The sequence below is a fragment of the Pseudorca crassidens genome, chromosome 14, assembly GCF_039906515.1.
Source record: "Pseudorca crassidens isolate mPseCra1 chromosome 14, mPseCra1.hap1, whole genome shotgun sequence".
Lineage (NCBI taxonomy): Eukaryota > Metazoa > Chordata > Mammalia > Artiodactyla > Delphinidae > Pseudorca > Pseudorca crassidens.
The window spans coordinates 26,203,997-26,221,132 of NC_090309.1; the positions used below are offsets into that span (position 1 = coordinate 26,203,997).

General features: G+C 44.1%; 1 protein-coding gene across 4 annotated transcripts in view; it reads left to right on the forward strand.

Annotated features, from left to right (window-relative positions):
* The window catches only part of SLC4A5 (solute carrier family 4 member 5), a 122,101-nt gene that overhangs the window by 60,274 nt on the left and 44,691 nt on the right, over positions 1–17,136 (forward strand). For all 4 annotated transcript variants that reach the window (XM_067704639.1, XM_067704641.1, XM_067704640.1 and 1 more), the window contains 3 exons: positions 13,946–14,106; positions 14,988–15,143; positions 15,838–15,933. In XM_067704639.1, coding sequence (XP_067560740.1) covers positions 13,946–14,106; positions 14,988–15,143; positions 15,838–15,933 — 413 coding nt within the window. The remainder of the gene's footprint in view (positions 1–13,945; positions 14,107–14,987; positions 15,144–15,837; positions 15,934–17,136) is intronic.

The following is a 17,136-nucleotide window of genomic DNA, read 5'->3' on the forward strand; positions in this document are numbered from 1 at the left end:
TTCCATGAGCACTTGAGAAGAATGTGTGTTCTGTTGTTTTTGGATGGAATGTCCTATAAATATCAATTAAGTCCATCTTGTTTAATGTATCATTTAAAGCTTGTGTTTCCTTATTCATTTTCATTTTGGATGATCTGTCCATTGGTGAAAGTGGGGTGTTAAAGTCCCCTACTATGATTGTGTTACTGTCGATTTCCCCTATTATGGCTGTTAGTATTTGCCTTATGTATTGAGGTGCTCCTCTGTTGGGTGCATAAATATTTACAATTGTTATATCTTCTTCTTGGATCGATCCCTTGATCATTATGTAGTGTCCTTCTTTGTCTCTTGTAATAGTCTTTGTTTTAAAGTCTATTTTGTCTGATATGAGAATTGCTACTCCAGCTTTCTTTTGGTTTCCATTTGCATGGAATATCTTTTTCCATCCCCTCACTTTCAGTCTGTATGTGTCCCTAGGTCTGAAGTGGTCTCTTGTAGACAGCATGTATATGGGTCTTGTTTTTGTATCCATTCAGCCAGTCTATGTCTTTTGGTTGGAGCATTTAATCTATTTACATTTAAGGTAATTATTGATATGTATGTTCCTATTCCCATTTTCTTAATTGCTTTAGGTTGATTATTGTAGGCCTTTTCCTTCTCTTGTGTTTCCTGCCTAGAGAAGTTACTTTAGCATTTGTTGTAAAGCTCGTTTGGTGGTGCTGAATTCTCTTAGCTTTTGCTTCTCTGTAAAGCTTTTAATTTCTCCCTCAAATCTGAATGAGATCCTTGCTGGGTAGAGTAATCTTGTTTGTAGGTTTTTCTCTTTCATCACTTTAAATATGTCCTGCCACTCCCTTCTGGCTTGCAGAGTTTCTGCTGAAAGATCAGCTGTTAACCTTATGGGGATTCCTTTATGTGTTACTTGTTGTTTTTCCCATGCTGTTTTTAATATTTGTTCTTTGACAGTTTGATTAATATGTGTCTTGGTGTATTTCTCCTTGGATTTATCCTGTATGGGACTCTCTGTGCTTCCTGGACTTGATTAACTATTTCCTTTCCTATATTAGGGAAGTTTTCGACTATAATCTCTTCAAATATTTTCTCAGTTCCTTTCTTTTTCTCTTCTTCTTCTGGGACACCTATAATTCGAATGTTGGTGCATTTAACCTTGTCCCAGAGGTCTCTGAGACTGTCCTCAATTCTTTTCATTCTTTTTTCTTTATTCTTCTCTGCAGTAGTTATTTCCACTCTTTTATCTTCCAGGTCACTTATCCATTCTTCTGCCTCAGTTATTCTTCTATTGATCCCTTCTAGAGAATTTTTAATTTCATTTATTGTCTTGTTCATCTCTGTTTGTTTGCTCTTTAGTTCTTCTAGGTCCTTGTTAAATGTTTATTGTATTTTCTCCATTCTATTTCCAAGATTTTGGACCACCTTTACTATCATTATTCTGAATTCTTTTTCAGGTAGACTGCCTATTTCCTCTTCATTTGTTTGGTCTGGTGGGTTTTTGCCTTGCTCCTTCATGTGCTGTGTGTTTCTCTGTCTTCTCATTTTGCTTAACTTACTTTGTTTGGGGTCTCCTTTTCGCAGGCTGCAGGTTTGTAGTTTCCATTGTTTTTGGTGTCTGTCCCCAGTGGCTAAGGTTGGTTCAGTGGGTTGTGTAGGCTTCCTGGTGGAGGGGACTAGTGCCTGTGTTCTGGTGAATGAGGCTGGATCTTGTCTTTCTGGTGGGCAGGTCCACATCTGGTGGTGTGTTTTAGGGTGTCTGCAGCCTTATTATGATTTTAGGCAGCCTCTGTGGTAATGGATGGGGTTGTGTTCCTGTCTTGCTAGTTGTTTGCCATAGGGTGTCCTGCACTGTAGCTTGCTGGTCATTGAGTGGAGCTGGGTGTTGGTGTTGAAATGGAGATCTCTGGCAGATTTTCACCGTTTGGTATTACCTGGAGCTGGGAGGTCTCTTGTGGACCAGTTTCCTGAACTTGGCTCTCCCACCTCAAGTGGCACAGCCCTGATGCCTGGCTGGAGCACAAGAGCCTGTCCTCCACATGGCTCAGAATAAAAGAGGGGAAAAAAAGAGAGAAAGAAAGAAGATAAAATAAAGTAAAATAAAATAAAGTTAGTAAAATAAAAAATACTTATTAAGAAAAAAAATTTTTTAAGTAATAATAGTAAAAAGAAAAACGGACAGACAGAACCCTAGGACAAATGGTAAAAGCAAAGCTATACAGACAAAATCACACACAGAAGCATACACATACACACTCACAAGAAGAGAAAAAGGGGAAATATATATATATATCGTTGCTCCCAAAGTCCACCTCCTCAATTTGGGATGATTCGTGGTCTATTCATGTATTCCACAGATGCAGGGTACGTCAAGTTGATTGTGGAGATTTAATCCGCTGCTCCTGAGGCTGCTGGGAGAAATTTCCCTTTCTCTTCGTTGTTCACACAGCTTCCAGGGTTCAGCTTTGGATTTGGACCCGCCTCTCCATGTAGGTCGCCTGAGGTCATCTGTTCTTCGCTCAGACAGGACGGGGTTAAAGGAGCCGCTGATTCGGGGGCTCTGGCTCACTCAGGCCGGGGGTAGGGAGGGGTAAGGATGCGGGGCTCTCCTTGCGCACCAGGAAACAAAGAGGGAAGAAAAAGTCTCTTGCCTCTTCGGCAGCTCCAGACATTTTCCCGGACCCCCACCCGGCTAGCTGTGGTGCACTAGCCCCCTTCAGGCTGTGTTCACGCCGCCAACCCCAGTCCTCTCCCTGGGATTGGACCGAAGCCCAAGCCTCAGCTCCTAGCCTCGCCCGCCCCGGCGGGTGAGCAGACAAGCCTCTCAGGCTGGGGAGTGCTGGTCGGCACCGATCCTCTGTGCGGGAATCTCTTCGCTTTGCCCTCCACACCCCTGTGGCTGCGCTCTCCTCTGCGGCTCTGAAGCTTCCCCCCTCTGCCACCCACAGTCTCCGCCCGCGAAGGGGCTTCTAGCGTGTGGAAACCTTTCCTCCTTCACAGCTCCCTCCCCAAGGTGCAGCTGCCGTCCCTATTCTTTTGTCTCTGTTTTTTCTTTTACTCTACCCAGGTACGTGGGGAGTTTCTTGCCTTTTGGGAGGTCTGAGGTCTTCTGCCAGCGTTCAGTAGGTGTTTTGTAGGAATTGTTCCACATGTAGATGTATTTCTGATGTATTTGTGGGGAGGAAGGTGATCTCCGCGTCTTACTCTTCCGCCATCTTGAAGCTCCTCCGCCAGGCCCCTAGATTCTGATGTCAGTCTGGAGTCAGCCTGGATGTCGGAATTTGTTGAAAGTTCCCAGATGATCCTTGCAGCTAAGGTGAGAGCCACTGATATACTTGCTAGCCAGGGCAGGGCCAGTGGGGGTTATAACTTATTTCCATCTGAGGATGGAACTAGAGTTCAGGTCTCTCAGTTTTCAGCCCTTTCCAGATCCTAAAAGGAGACCCTCCCATCTAGTGGTTTGGCGGTGCCTAGTAACTTGCCCCATGATGATTTCGACCACTCTTGGTATTAACTGAAAAGCAACTTCCTCTAATCATATAGTGACCAAGTTACTAGTCACAGAAAAGGCCTCAGTTCTGGACACCCTTTGCGTGACTGAGAACTGCTTTCTGTGACATGTGACTCTTCGAGCTTCCATTCAGCTCCGTCCCAGTTGAGAGGGACACTTGGCATCTGCCCCTGGTCTGGACAAAATCCCTGAGAGTTCTTTTCCAGTCCAGAGATTTTCTTTCCATTTGACCTGCTTCTCCAACTCTAATTCCCCACTTTCGAAGCCAACTGCGGTATAAAGCTCACTTTGCAATGAGTTGCTTGGGATTACCCATTAACCACTTTATCAGGCTTCCAAAAGTTTTTAAGCCTGGCTTTGGCCAGAAGCTTTTTAAAGAGCCCATTCCTTTATTCATCCTGAAAAGTGGTTAAATGTTATACTATGGAAATTTATACAAAAATTGTATATAAATTTGTATACAAAAGTGGTCTGTAGTAGAATGACTTCCCTCAAAATAACCATCACCCAGCTTCAATGGTTACCAGCTAACTCATGGCCAATTTTCTGCCTCTATTTCTACCCACTACCCCAGACACATACACTGGATCATGCTGACACAAATCCCACACCCCATATCAATCCATCTGTAAATATTTCAGTAGGTGACTCTAAAAGATAAGCCCTCTTTCTTTTTTCCCCCATTTTTTTTATTGTGGTAAAATATACTTAAATATAAAATGTACCATCGTAACTGCCTTTAAGTATATAGTTTAGTGGTATTTAATACGTTCACAGTGGTGTGCAGCCATCACCACCATCCATCTCCACAGTTCTTTTCATCTTATAAAACAGAAACTCAGTACCCGTTAAACAATAACTCTCCATTCCCTTCCCCCCAACCCCAGATACCACCGTTCTACTTTCTGTCTCTATGATTTTTAGCTACTCTAAATGCCTCATGTTAAGTGGAATCATATAGTATTTGTCTTTTCGTGACTTGTTTATTGCGTAATGTCCTCAAGTTTCATCCCTGTTGTAGGATATGTAAGAATTTCCATTCTTTTTAAGGCTCAATAATATTCCTCTGTATGACTACAGAGGCACCACATTTTGCTTATCCATTCGTCCACTGGTGGACAGCGGGGTTGCTTCCACATTTTAGTTATTGTGAATAATACTGCTGGGAACATCGTTGTACAAACATATCTTCAAGACACTGTTTTCAGTTCTTTTGGGTAAAGGTGATGCTGAAACCTTGGCCTCTGTGCACTGGTGCCACATTGAATCTCAGAGGCAGAGTTTTGGGTGAAGTAGAAAAGAAAAAAAAAAGCTTTATTACTTTGCCAGACAAAGGGGGACCCAGGGGGCTCATGCTCTCAAAACTGTGTCCCAACCCAGGGGAATTTGGTGAGGAGTTTTATAGCAATGGTTCAAGTGTGGGGTTACTGGTGAGGATCAGGGTGTGTGCAGGCCTGCATTCCTTTAATCTGGCCTCAGGTGGTCTCCTAATTAGCTTCTGTGGATCTAGAGGTTATCAAACTGTGACCTTCTCTCTGGAATGAAGAGTTCTGCAGAAGAGCTCAAAGATATTGTTATGTGTATCCCTTGAGGTGGAACCAGGACTCTACCCCAAGGCTGCACTATTGTTTCTTGACTGCTCCTCCCTTGTCTCTGCATCCTCTCTCTTCCCTAATTAGCAACTGTTTGAACCTGCCCTTTGGAATGCAGGGAAGGTCATGGAGGCTGAAACCTATTCCCTACAAACAAGAAACGGGGGACACCGAAAGGCCTCTGTGCCCAGGAATCCTACAGGGCCCTTCTTGGTTTCAAAGGCCTTTCTTTTTAACACAACCACAATATTACTGTCACATCTGGAAAAAAATGACAGTAATTCTTTATTTTCATTGAATTATCCATGCAGTATTCATATTTATTTCCCAGATCACCTCATATACTTTTTAATATGACTGGTCCACACATTGCACTTGGGAGATATGTCTCCTACATCATTTTTTTTTCAGTACACAGGCCTCTCACTGCTGTGGCCTCTCCCGTTGTGGAGCACAGGCTCCGCACACGCAGGCTCAGCGGCCATGGCTCACGGGCCCAGCCACTCCAAGGCATGTGGGATCTTCCCGGACCGGGGCACGAATCCGCGTCCCCTGCATCGGCAGGCGGACTCTCAACCACTGCGCCACCAGGGAAGCCCTCCTACATCATTTTTAATCTACATGTTCCTCCTCCTTTATTTTTCCCTTGCAGTTGCCATTATTGCTAAAGAAATTGCATTGTTTGTCTTACATGGTTTTCCACATACTGGATTTTGTTAACTGCATCCCTGTGGTGGTGTTTAACATCTTCCTCTGCCCCTGTCTTTCCTGTAAAGTGGTAGTTGGGTCCAGACTCATTTGATTCCTGTCTGGCTTTTCCACAAGACTATTTCATAGGTGGTGGTCTCTGCTTCCATCAAAAGGCAGCTCCTGCCCAGCTGGTCTTTGTGTGTATATTTGTGACGTTACTAGACTCTGATGATCATTGCTTAGATCATTCTGAGTATTTTAAAACACATTTAAACCCACAATTGTTGAGCTCTCTTTTTCCCAGTCATTTTCTCATAGTGATTCTCATAGTGATTACCCAAAGTAATCACTGAGGCCTCACTACCCTCAAGCAAGAAGCAGCAAACATTTGATGAACACTACTCTGGGCAGGAGATCAGAAGGGACATCAGAGAGGAAACAAGGTCCCTGTCCTCAAGAAGCTTGATGTCTATTTGGGGGGACAGGCATATACCAAAACAATTAGGAAACATGATTGACTACAAATTAATTGTCATTTTAGCCTCTGAGCCCCATAAGTCAGGAACTTTACTTAGAACAATCTGTAGCAGAGTTGCCTGGATCCCACCCAGATATTCTGATGCAAATTTGTCTAGGATATGACCTAAACATCAAGATTTTAGAAGTATCTGGGCTTCCCTGGTGGCGCAGTGGTTGGGAGTCCGCCTGCCGATGCAGGGGACATGGGTTCGTGCCCCAGTCTGGGAGGATCCCACAGGCTGCGGAGTGGCTGGGCCTGTGAGCCATGGCCGCTGAGCCTGCGCGTCCGGAGCCTGTGCTACGCGGTGGGAGAGGCCATGGCAGTGAGAGGCCTGCGGACCGCAAAAAAAAAAAAAAAAAAAAAAAAAAAAAAAAAGATTTTAGAAGTATCTGAAGTATTTTTATATGCACCCAAGTTTAAGAATCATCATCCTAGGATAGGGGTTCTTCAAGTGTGGAATATTACTCAGCCATAAAAAAGAATGAAACAATGCCATTTGCAGCAACATGGATGGACCTAGAGATTATCATACTAAGTGCATTAAGTCAGACAAAGACAAATATCATATGATATCACTTTATATGTGGAATCTTAAAAAAATGATACAAATGAACTAATTTACAAAACAAAAATAGACTTACAGACATAGAAAACAAAGGGGTTATGGTTACCAAAGGGGAAAGGGGGTGGGGGAGGGATAAATTAGAAGTTTGGGATTAACAGATACACACTAGCATATATAAAATAGATAAACACCAAGGGCCTGCTATATAGCACAGGGAACCATATTCAATATCTTGTAATAACCTATAATGGAAAATAATCTAAAAAAAGAATATATATAACTGAATCACTTTGCTATACACCTGAAACTGACACAACATTGTAAATCAACTATACTTCAGTAAAAAATTTTAGAAAAAGAAATGCAGGGACTTCCCTGGTGGCATAGTGGTTAAGAATCCACTTGCCAGTGCAGGGAGACATGGGTTCAATCCCTGGTCTGGGAAGATCCCACGTACCGCAGAGCAACTAAGCCCGTGTGCCACTACTACTGAAGTCCGCATGCCTTAGAGCCCACACGTCTCAACTACTGAGGCCATTTCCTGCAACTACTGAAGCCCTCACGCTCTAGGACACACCTGCTGCAACTACTAAGCCTGCGTGCTGCAACTACTGGAGCCCGCAGGCCTAGAGCCTGTGCTCCACAACAAGAGAAGCCACGGCAATGAGAAGCCCACGCACCGCAATGAAGAGTAGCCCCCACTCACCACAACTAGAGAAAGCCCGCACACAGCAATGAAGATCCAACACGGCCAAAAAAAAGAAAAAAGAAAAGAAAAGAAATGCAGTATCTTGGGTGCCATCCCAGACCTGCTGAATTAGAACCTGCATTTTAACAAGATCCCCAGGTGACTTGTATGCACATTAAAGTTTGAGACATGCTGGTGTAGAGGTATGTACTCTACTTAAAAAATCAGAGAAATGAAAGCATAGAATGGCCATGCTAGGAAGGAGGCTTCAGAGGTCCACTCCACCTTTTCAACTGGTGTTCTCGGAGCCATTCTAAGGGAAAGAGACCGTGTCCCCTCTTATACAAAAAGAACGGGACCTATGTGCCCAGAGCGTTTGCCTGCGTTGGAACCCCAGACAAGTCCAACTATTCCTGAGCCACATGGTTGTATATGACTACAGGGCAGAGTCTTATCAACCCTCAGGGCAAAAATAACCTAGGAGCTTCCATGGAAAGGCCACCCTCCTGGTGGCATGACCATCCAGGCATCAGTATTTTAAAAAATTTCCTCAGGCAATTCTAAAAGACAGTCAAAGTTGAAAACCACAGCTGCAGACTTTGGGTCCTCCACGTTTCTATGTTCTACTCAAGGTGAAAAGTGAGCTTAATTTCTAGCTGTAGCCATAAAATACACAAAATTAAGTTCAGGCCTTGGGTTTACTGTTTCAATATCTGGATTCCCAAAATAGTTGCAAGGACAACTGAAGAGGTATCCCTAGTGAAGTTGTTGAGTATCATGGACTTTTTAAAAATCAAGTTCTCAAGAGATGGTGGTAGCAGGAGTCTAGTTTTGGCATTGCCCTGAACCTGGATACTGGTAACTTTGCTTTTCTGCAAACTGTGCTCAGGTTGGTTGAGACCTTGTCTGTGTATAGAGCTAATGTTTTATGGGTGCCTGTAACACAGTACAAATAGTTGAAGTCCTGGGAAATGAAGAGAACCAATTGTTCTTGCTATCCAGTGTTACTAAAAGCGTGTTTCGAAGGGTTTCAACTCACCTTTCCAGATGGAGCTGCATTTGTATAGGCAGGAAGCTGAAGGATGGATGCGTGGGAGAGAACTGCCCGAATGTCCACCCAGGATGTTTATGAGACAGTGTAGAAAGCAATCAACCCAAGTGGCCCCACTTACTGGGACACATCATACCTTTGGGTGGATGGGGTAAGGCTGTAGAGTAGCAAAAGTGTCCTCAGTGGCCAGGAGACGGTGTGGTTTATCTCGTGTATTTTTGAGGTAAAAGGGGGCAATTTGAGTGATTAAATAGGAGAAGGACTCTCAGGGAGAAGAGTGAGCATCTCCTGAACAAAACATTTGGACCTGTCCTTTGATTTCTTCCTTGCAAACCATTATGTTAATACAAGTTTTAGAAAAACTTTGTATTGATATTATACAGACTTGGATCTACCATAATTTAAATAATGTTCTCCCAAACATATTTCCCCATTAAAAATGTCCACTACACCTTGGTGAGTCTCTGAGGCAAGTGTCTGAGTGGTCTCTGCTCCAGCGCCATGTCTTCACCTCCCACGCCTCCTCTAATCAAACCTCCCCATCCTTCAGAGCTTGGGACTAGCAGATGCGAACTCATATATAGAATGGATAAACAACAGGGGCCTACTGTGTAGCACAGGGAACTATATTCAATATCCCTTAAGAAACCATAATGGAAAAGAATATGAAAAAGTTTATATATATATATAACTGAATTCCTTTGCTGCACATCAGAAACTAACACAACTTTGTAAATCAACTATACTTCAATTAAAAAAGAATCATTTAAGGACTTCCCTCCTGGTCCAGTGGTTAAGAGTCTGTGCTCCCAATGCATGGGCTCTGGGTTCGATCCCTGGTCAAGGAACTAGATCCCACATGCCACAACTAAGAGCCTGCATGCTGCAACTAAAAAAGATCCCGCATGCCACAACTAAAGATCCCTCATACCTCAACTAAAGATCCCGTGTGCTGAAACTAAGACCTGGCACAGCCAAATACATACATACATCCATAAATATTTTTTTAAAAAAGAATCATTTACCTGTAATAATAGGTCCATAATAATGCTAGTCAATAAACATGTATAGGGCTTCCCTGGTGGTGCAGTGGTTGAGAGTCCGCCTGCCGACGCAGGGGACACGGGTTCGTGCCCCGGTCCGGGAAGATCCCACATGCCGTGGAACGGCTGGGCCCGTGAGCCATGGCCGCTGAGCCTGCGCGTCCGGAGCCTGTGCTCCGCAACGGGAGAGGCCACAGCAGTGAGAAGCCCGCATACCGCAAATAAACAAAACAAAACAAACGTATATATTTAGAAAAAGAACCTCCCCATCCTGTGTCCATCCAAGCCCCAAGGCCCCACCAGGCTCCAAGTTAACTGGTCTCAAATAAATGTATTGAATCAGGATATTAAACACTGATACTGCAAAATGCTCACACAATTGTGTAAAGAAGAAATCTGACAAAGGAAAAGATGTTCAACCTCACATGCAGTCAATGCAAATATGATATAATTTTTCAATTACCAAATGCACAGAAGTGAAAAGGAATGACAATACTAGAGTTTGAGAGACTTCAAAGAAATGTGAGGTCTCCTGTACATTGGTGGAAGTATGAATCGGCACAGCTTTCTGGAGAACAGTTTGACAATGTATGTCATACACGTAAAAATGTGCAGACACAGCAGTTCCATTCCTGAGAGTTTATCGTAAGGAAATTATTGAACAGGGGTCAAGGAAATTCAAACCAGCCTTGTTTATAATAAAGAATAATTAGAAATAATCTAAATGTCGACCAAATGAGGTTTATTCACATAAATTATGGTCTACTCCTACAATGGAATGCTAAAGAGCCTTTAAAATGGTATGAATATTTATAGACATTTATAGACATGAAAGGATATCCAGTAGATACCACGCCCTTATGGTGTCATTAATGTAAAAGTGTGTGTATGCATGCATGCACGTGTGAGTTCATGCACACAGAGATCTAATATGAAGGTCATCACAATATCAACCATGGTGTCTTCTGGTTGGGAGAGCTTTGAATGTCTTTACTTTCTTATTTCCTTATTGTTTCTAAACTTAAAAAAGCAACATTATTTGTTTTCACATTAATAGCTAACACTAACAGAGAGTGCATTACGTGCCAGGCACTCCTCTAATTGCTATAAACTGTTAGTATTCCTAAAGAAAACAAAGGTGGTGAGAGATTGAGTAACTTGCCCAAAGTCCGTAGCTAGTAAACGTGAAGCTGGAATTCAAAACCTGGTTGTCGGGATTTCCCTTGTGGCGCAGTGGTGCCTGCCAATGCACGGGACACGGGTTCGAGCCCTGGTCCGGGAAGATCCCACATGCCGTGGAGCAACTAAGCCCGTGCGCCACAACCACTGAGCCTGTGCTCTAGAGCCCACAAGCCACAACTACTGAGCCCACGTGCCACAGCTACGGAAGCCCACGTGCCTAGAGCCCGTGCTCCGCAATGAGAGAAGCCACTGCAATGAGAAGCCTGCGCACTGCAATGAAGAGTAGCCCCTGCTCACTGCCACTAGAGAAAGCCCACACGCAGCAATGAAGACCCAACACAGCCAAAGATAAATAAAAAATAAAGCTTGGTTGTCTTGCTCCACAGGTTGCGCTCTTACTACACTAATTAACCCCAATAGATTGAAAGTCTCTTAAATCCTCCCCCCACCAACAACCCCACACTTCCCTTCAGAAGTAACCATTTAACCACCTGACATGCATCCTTTCAAAACTGCTGCTGGGCATGTTCAGACACATGTGTAAACACACAAACACACATGTGTGGTTTTCTTCTTTTTATAGAATGGGATGGTATTGTCCATCCTGTCAGTATGCATAGTTCACCCTTGTGCTTTTTATCTGAGTGTTATTCTTCAGCATGGATGTATGGAATTGATGTAACCATGTCTTTACTGAAAACTGGTGGTTTCCAGTTATTCACCCTACTGGACAAAGCTGCAGTAAGCATCTCCTGGTATACATATTACTGTGTGTAGATGTGCAATGATACTCCTGTGATAATTTCCTAGAAATAGAACTGCTCAGTCAAAAGACAAAAGAGACTCCCCAGTTCCCCACCCCAAGAAGGCTACGTGGCTACACTATATATATATATACATACACACACACATACTATATTCATACATACAGTTTGAGTGCCCACCCCCCATGTTTCCACCAACACAGGAAGTTGTCAATCTTTTAAATTTTTGCCAATATGAGAAGTGAAGGATGTTGTTTCATTTGCAACAATTTAAATGTTCTTGATTACTAGTAAAGTTGAACATCTTTTCATACATTTATTGGCCATTATTTCTTTTCAGAATTGTTCACTTTTCAGTTGGGTAATTTGAGTTTTTCTTATTGATGTGAAGAAGCTTTGTGGACTTCCCTGGTGGTCCAGTGGTTAAGACTGCACGCTTCCAAAGCAGGGGGTGCAGGTTTGATCCCTGGTCGGGGAACTAAGATCCCACATGCCGTCTGGTGCAGCCAAAAAAAAAAAAAAAAAATCCTTTGATGCCCTGTTTGTTGCAAATATTTTCTGAGTATGTTGCATTTATGTGAATCTCATTTATGTCTTATTGTGTTATACAGAGGTTTTAGTTTATTTTTATGTAACAAAATGTGCCCATTTATTTTCCCTTTATGGTTTTACATCTTGCTAAGGAAGTCTTTCTCCACAACCACAACATTCTCCTATATTCTCTTCTAGTATATTTATATTTTTGTTTATAGATTTTAACATGGTTATTTATTTTAATTGTGGTAAAATATATAACACATAAACTTTACCATTTTAACCGTTTTTAAGTGTACAGTTCAATAGCATTAAGTACATTCACATTGTTGTGTAACCATCACTACCATACATCTCCTGAACTCCTTCATCTCACAAAACTGAAACCCTGTACCACTTAAACAGTAATTTCCCTGCCTCTCTCCCCTCAGCCCCTGGTAACCACCATTTTACTTTCTGTCTCTATGAATTTGACTACTCTAGGTCCCTCATAGAAGTGGAATCTTACAGTATTTGTCCTTTTGTGACTGACTTATTTCACTTAGCATAATGTCTTCAAGTTTTACTCATGCTGTAGCATGCGTCAAAATTTCCTTTATTTTAAGGCTCAACAATATTCCATTATAGATCTATTTTTATGTCTAGCCTTTAATCCACATAGAATTTAGTAGTGCTTGGTAAGAAGTAGGGACTTTTTTATATTTAGGTTGGTCATCTTTTAAAGCCTCCTCCATCAAAACCCAGATTCCCATGGGGGCTCAGGTCTGTTTCCAGACTGTTGTTTTATTGATCCCTTTGTCTATATCTGGACTGGAATTACAACGCTTTAATTACTCAAGGTTTTCAGTAAGTTTTTATATCTGCTAAAAGCATGTCCCCTCCCCATTCTTCTTTTTTAGACTTTCCCGAACCACTCTCAGACATTTACTTTTTCAGAGGAACTTTAGAATTAGATAGTCACAGTCCAAAAATACTCCCCTGGGATTTTGATTGGCATAGCTTGACGCTACTCACTAACTTGAGGTCGACATCTAGTAAAGCTGAGCCAGCAGGTCTCCAGCCAGATTTTGCTTCCCTGTGGCTCTCCAGGCTGTGTGGTGCTGCCCCCTGCGGGGGAGGTACAGGCCAGGGCTACCTCTGCCAGCCTGCCCAAGGCCTTCCCACTTGGTCCCCTCCACCCCAGCCTATGATTCCAAGGCTTCTAGAAAGGACAGACTCCTACATACCCTTGGTTTAATTTCTTTCCTTCCTCAAAGACGTTTAGATTTTAACTTGAACTTTCAGAGCCAAAATACGAGTGGGACTCGTGGAAACCTCAGGCCCTACCCTAGAACTGTGGGGAAATACTTTCCTGCTCCCAGCAAACACCCCATAAGGCAGACACTGAACACATGTGTGACCAGTAGACGGGTAACTAGGGTGCAGTGGACGATTTTTTTAACAGCTCTATTATTAATGGATACCATAAAGTTCCCTTGTTTTAAGTGTATTAATTAAATGATTTTTAGCAAATGTACAGAGTTGTGTGACCATCACCAAATCCAATTTTAGAACATTTCCACCACCCTAAAAGTATCCTTCATGCCCATTTATAGTCATTCTCTGATGCCACTTTGTCCTGAGCATTGCCACACCAGGAGGAGTGGGGGACCGAGTGGGGATGTCCCCAGGAGATCCTCTGCCTGTGAGTCTAGGACCAATGCCCCAACAATGTGCACAGCATGACTCACAAGCCAACACCCCTCTCCTGAAGAGGCCCAGCTCTGGGCTCCTCCTGAGGGCAAAGGCCATGCTGAGCCCCATCCTTACTTTTCCAGGTGGATAAAGTTTGAAGAAAAGGTAGAGGAAGGAGGCGAGCGCTGGAGCAAGCCCCATGTGTCCACACTGTCCCTGCACAGCCTCTTTGAGCTCCGGACCTGCCTGCAGACGGGGACGGTGCTGCTGGATTTGGACGGCAGCTCCTTACCACAGATCATAGGTGAGGCAAAGGACCGCTGTGGCCCCCACCAAGAAGGGCAGCATCCCCCTTCACCTGCCCCATCTCATGCCCACCCTTGGTCTGCATGGCACACCCACCTCTGATGCCTGCCTAATTCTGCAGAGACCAGGCTTTGGGTCTGAGGCCCCCAAGGCAGTGTCACAGTTGCTCCAAGTTTCAGATACACGTAGAGAGGGAAACGTCAGCGTCTGAAATGCCATCCAGCAATGTAACAAAAGGGAGGAGGGCTTCTTAGCATGGTTGGAGACACCTATTGCCATGGCAACCTGTTTCTTGTCAGGGTAAATAGATCACCATTCATCTTTAGGAAATTAGCTCTCGTTTGATAGAGTGGCAAAGGGAGGGAGCGGCTTGTCTTATCATCCCTAAAACTTCTTGTGAATTTTGTTTTAGCACATTCAATTTTGCCAGAACTACATTGCCCAAAATACTTTTCTAAAAAGAATTCATGTTAGGACTAAAACCACTTAGCATTGTACCTTGTGCTTCTTAGGGTACTTTCATGTGTACAATTTCATTTATTTTCCACAATGTTATTGATAGAAAGAGCAGAGAATCCTATACCCACACATGCAAGCACATGTGCACCCACATGGGCACACAATGCACCCCCATGCACACACACATGCATCCACATACACCAACTCCTACAGACATGCACACACCCTTTTACATATAAGGAGGCTGAGCGTTCATGACTGGTTCAAATTTTCAGTTCTGTGGCAAAGGTGGGACTATTTCTACATCCCCTGCCTCCCTTAGGTCACTTTTAATCCCACTAATAACAGATGAAACTGAAGACCCCGACACCCCTGGTCATTCGGTGCCACGTGGACAAGGCCTGTTTGTTTCCCACTTAGATGATGTCATTGAAAAGCAAATCGAGGACGGCCTCCTTCGGCCAGAGCTCCGAGAGAGGGTCAGCTACGTCCTACTGAGGAAACACCGTCACCAAACCAAGAAGCCCATCCACCGCTCCTTGGTTGACATTGGAAAGTCAGTCTCCTCCACCACCAGTGAGTCGGGCCATACGCTGGTGGCTTGTTCTATGCACGCATCTCAAACCTGCAACCCTCCACTCTTGATAGCCCAGAGTTGAGATGCCCAGACACTAGCCTTGCTGGACCTGTCAGATAAATGCAATAATCAGTACAAAGTTGATAACGCTGCTACCTAAAGAGACTTGAGGAATCTCCTTAGATGAATTATTTTAAATGGAAAATGTTTAGCCTACGGTGGGCACTTACCTGTGTTCCAGGCACTGTCTGAGCGCTCCACGTGTATTAACTCACTTCATCCTCGCAATAACCCCATGACTAGGTACTGTTCTCATCATCCCCAGGTTACAGATGAGGAGGCTGAGGCACGGAGAGGTTAAGTTACTTACCTAAGATCACACGGCCAGGAGGTTGTGGGATCAGGGGTCATCTACACCACCTGGTGTCTATTTAATCAATTGTATATCTATTTCACTTTCAAAGGTACAAATATTTTCTCTAATCATGTTCAGGCTATTCACTTGCTTAGAAAAATCCTGAAAAACAAGAACCAAAACCAGAACATCCTTTCTTCCTAGAAGGGGAAGAGACATGTCTGGCAGCCCAGCTTTATTTAGGTGACATGATTGTAAACGTGAATTGTGCTAACGGAAGAAGCTGCACCACTCCAGCAAGTCGGCCGAAGTCAAATCTCTTCTGTTCCTCCTCCCAGATCGCAGCCCAGGCCGGAGCCCCGCGGCGGGCCCCAGCCTACACCACTCCACTGAGGACCTGAGGATGCGGCAAAGCACAAATTACGGCCGCCTGTGTGAGTATCTTCTTTCTCTGCCACTGTGTGGCAGCTTCGTCCTGGCTGTGGCCACTCTGGAGTCAATTTTCATACTTTCATAGCAGAGGAGGTAAAGCCCAGGGTCTGTCTAGGACTCTCAGGCATCAGAAGAAATCTAACTTTCACCCTAAACCTGGGCTGCCCTCCGAGTCTAACTTACTACCATAATTTCTAAATAATTACTCCAAAAACTGCAGCTCTAAACAAGTCCTGTCATAATCAATACCCAATCCTGTGTGCTAGGCATTTTTAACTTAGTCTATGGCTTTATTCTCACCAAACTGCTCATTAGCCCTGTTTTTGGTGAGAAGTCTTCCTAGAAACAATTAAAAGCAGGCTAGGTCCTTTGCCCCAGGACAGAGAATGTTCTCATCCCTGGATGACCGTCTTGGGCCCCAGACAGTGAAATGCTGGTGGAGCTGCAGCCCCTGAGGGCTGTGACTGGGTGAGTGGAGCCTGTGAGGGGCATGGTCACAGACCGGCTTTTGTCAGGCAATTCATCAGGGCTGAAGAGACAGGTGAGCTGTGAGGCAAAGAAAAGAGGGAACTTGGGAAGTGAAAAGAAGAAGCAGTGTGAAGGAGTATTTTCCTTTAAATACTTTTACTAGAATGACAAGATACGAACAAGCACATCCCAGGGCTGTGCCCCTGACCAGGCCAGAGGAATGCTTCAGGACAGTGACAGTGATGTGACCTTTGCCCCGGCAGGGGTTTGTCACGGTCTTTTCTCTCTGTTCTTAGTGACCCCCTGCTCTTAGTCTCCCTGGTCTTGGTTATTCCACAGAGGGATGCTGGCAGTCAGAGACAGTGAACGGCTTTGGGACGAGCCTTCTGCTCTGTTATTTACTATATATGAAGTACCAATGCTGCTGTGGGGGGGACCTGGATAAAAGACGTGAATAAGTGATTACAACTTTGTGTGCACACCTCCCCACCCCAGGGTGGCACCTGGGAAGGCTCAAAGAGGAGGAGACACTTGCCTGAGTTTTGGAGAATAAATAGAAGATTTCCAGTAGCATGGGGGAGGAAGAGGGTGTTCTTTAGAACAAAGGAAACAAACAGCAGGTGAAGGGAAGGTGCTGTGAAGGGTGCCGCATATTCGGGGAAACAGGGTGATTCAGTTCACCAGGCTCTAAGGGAAAGAGGGTCCAATCAAAAGGGGCCTATGAATCCTGCAAAAGG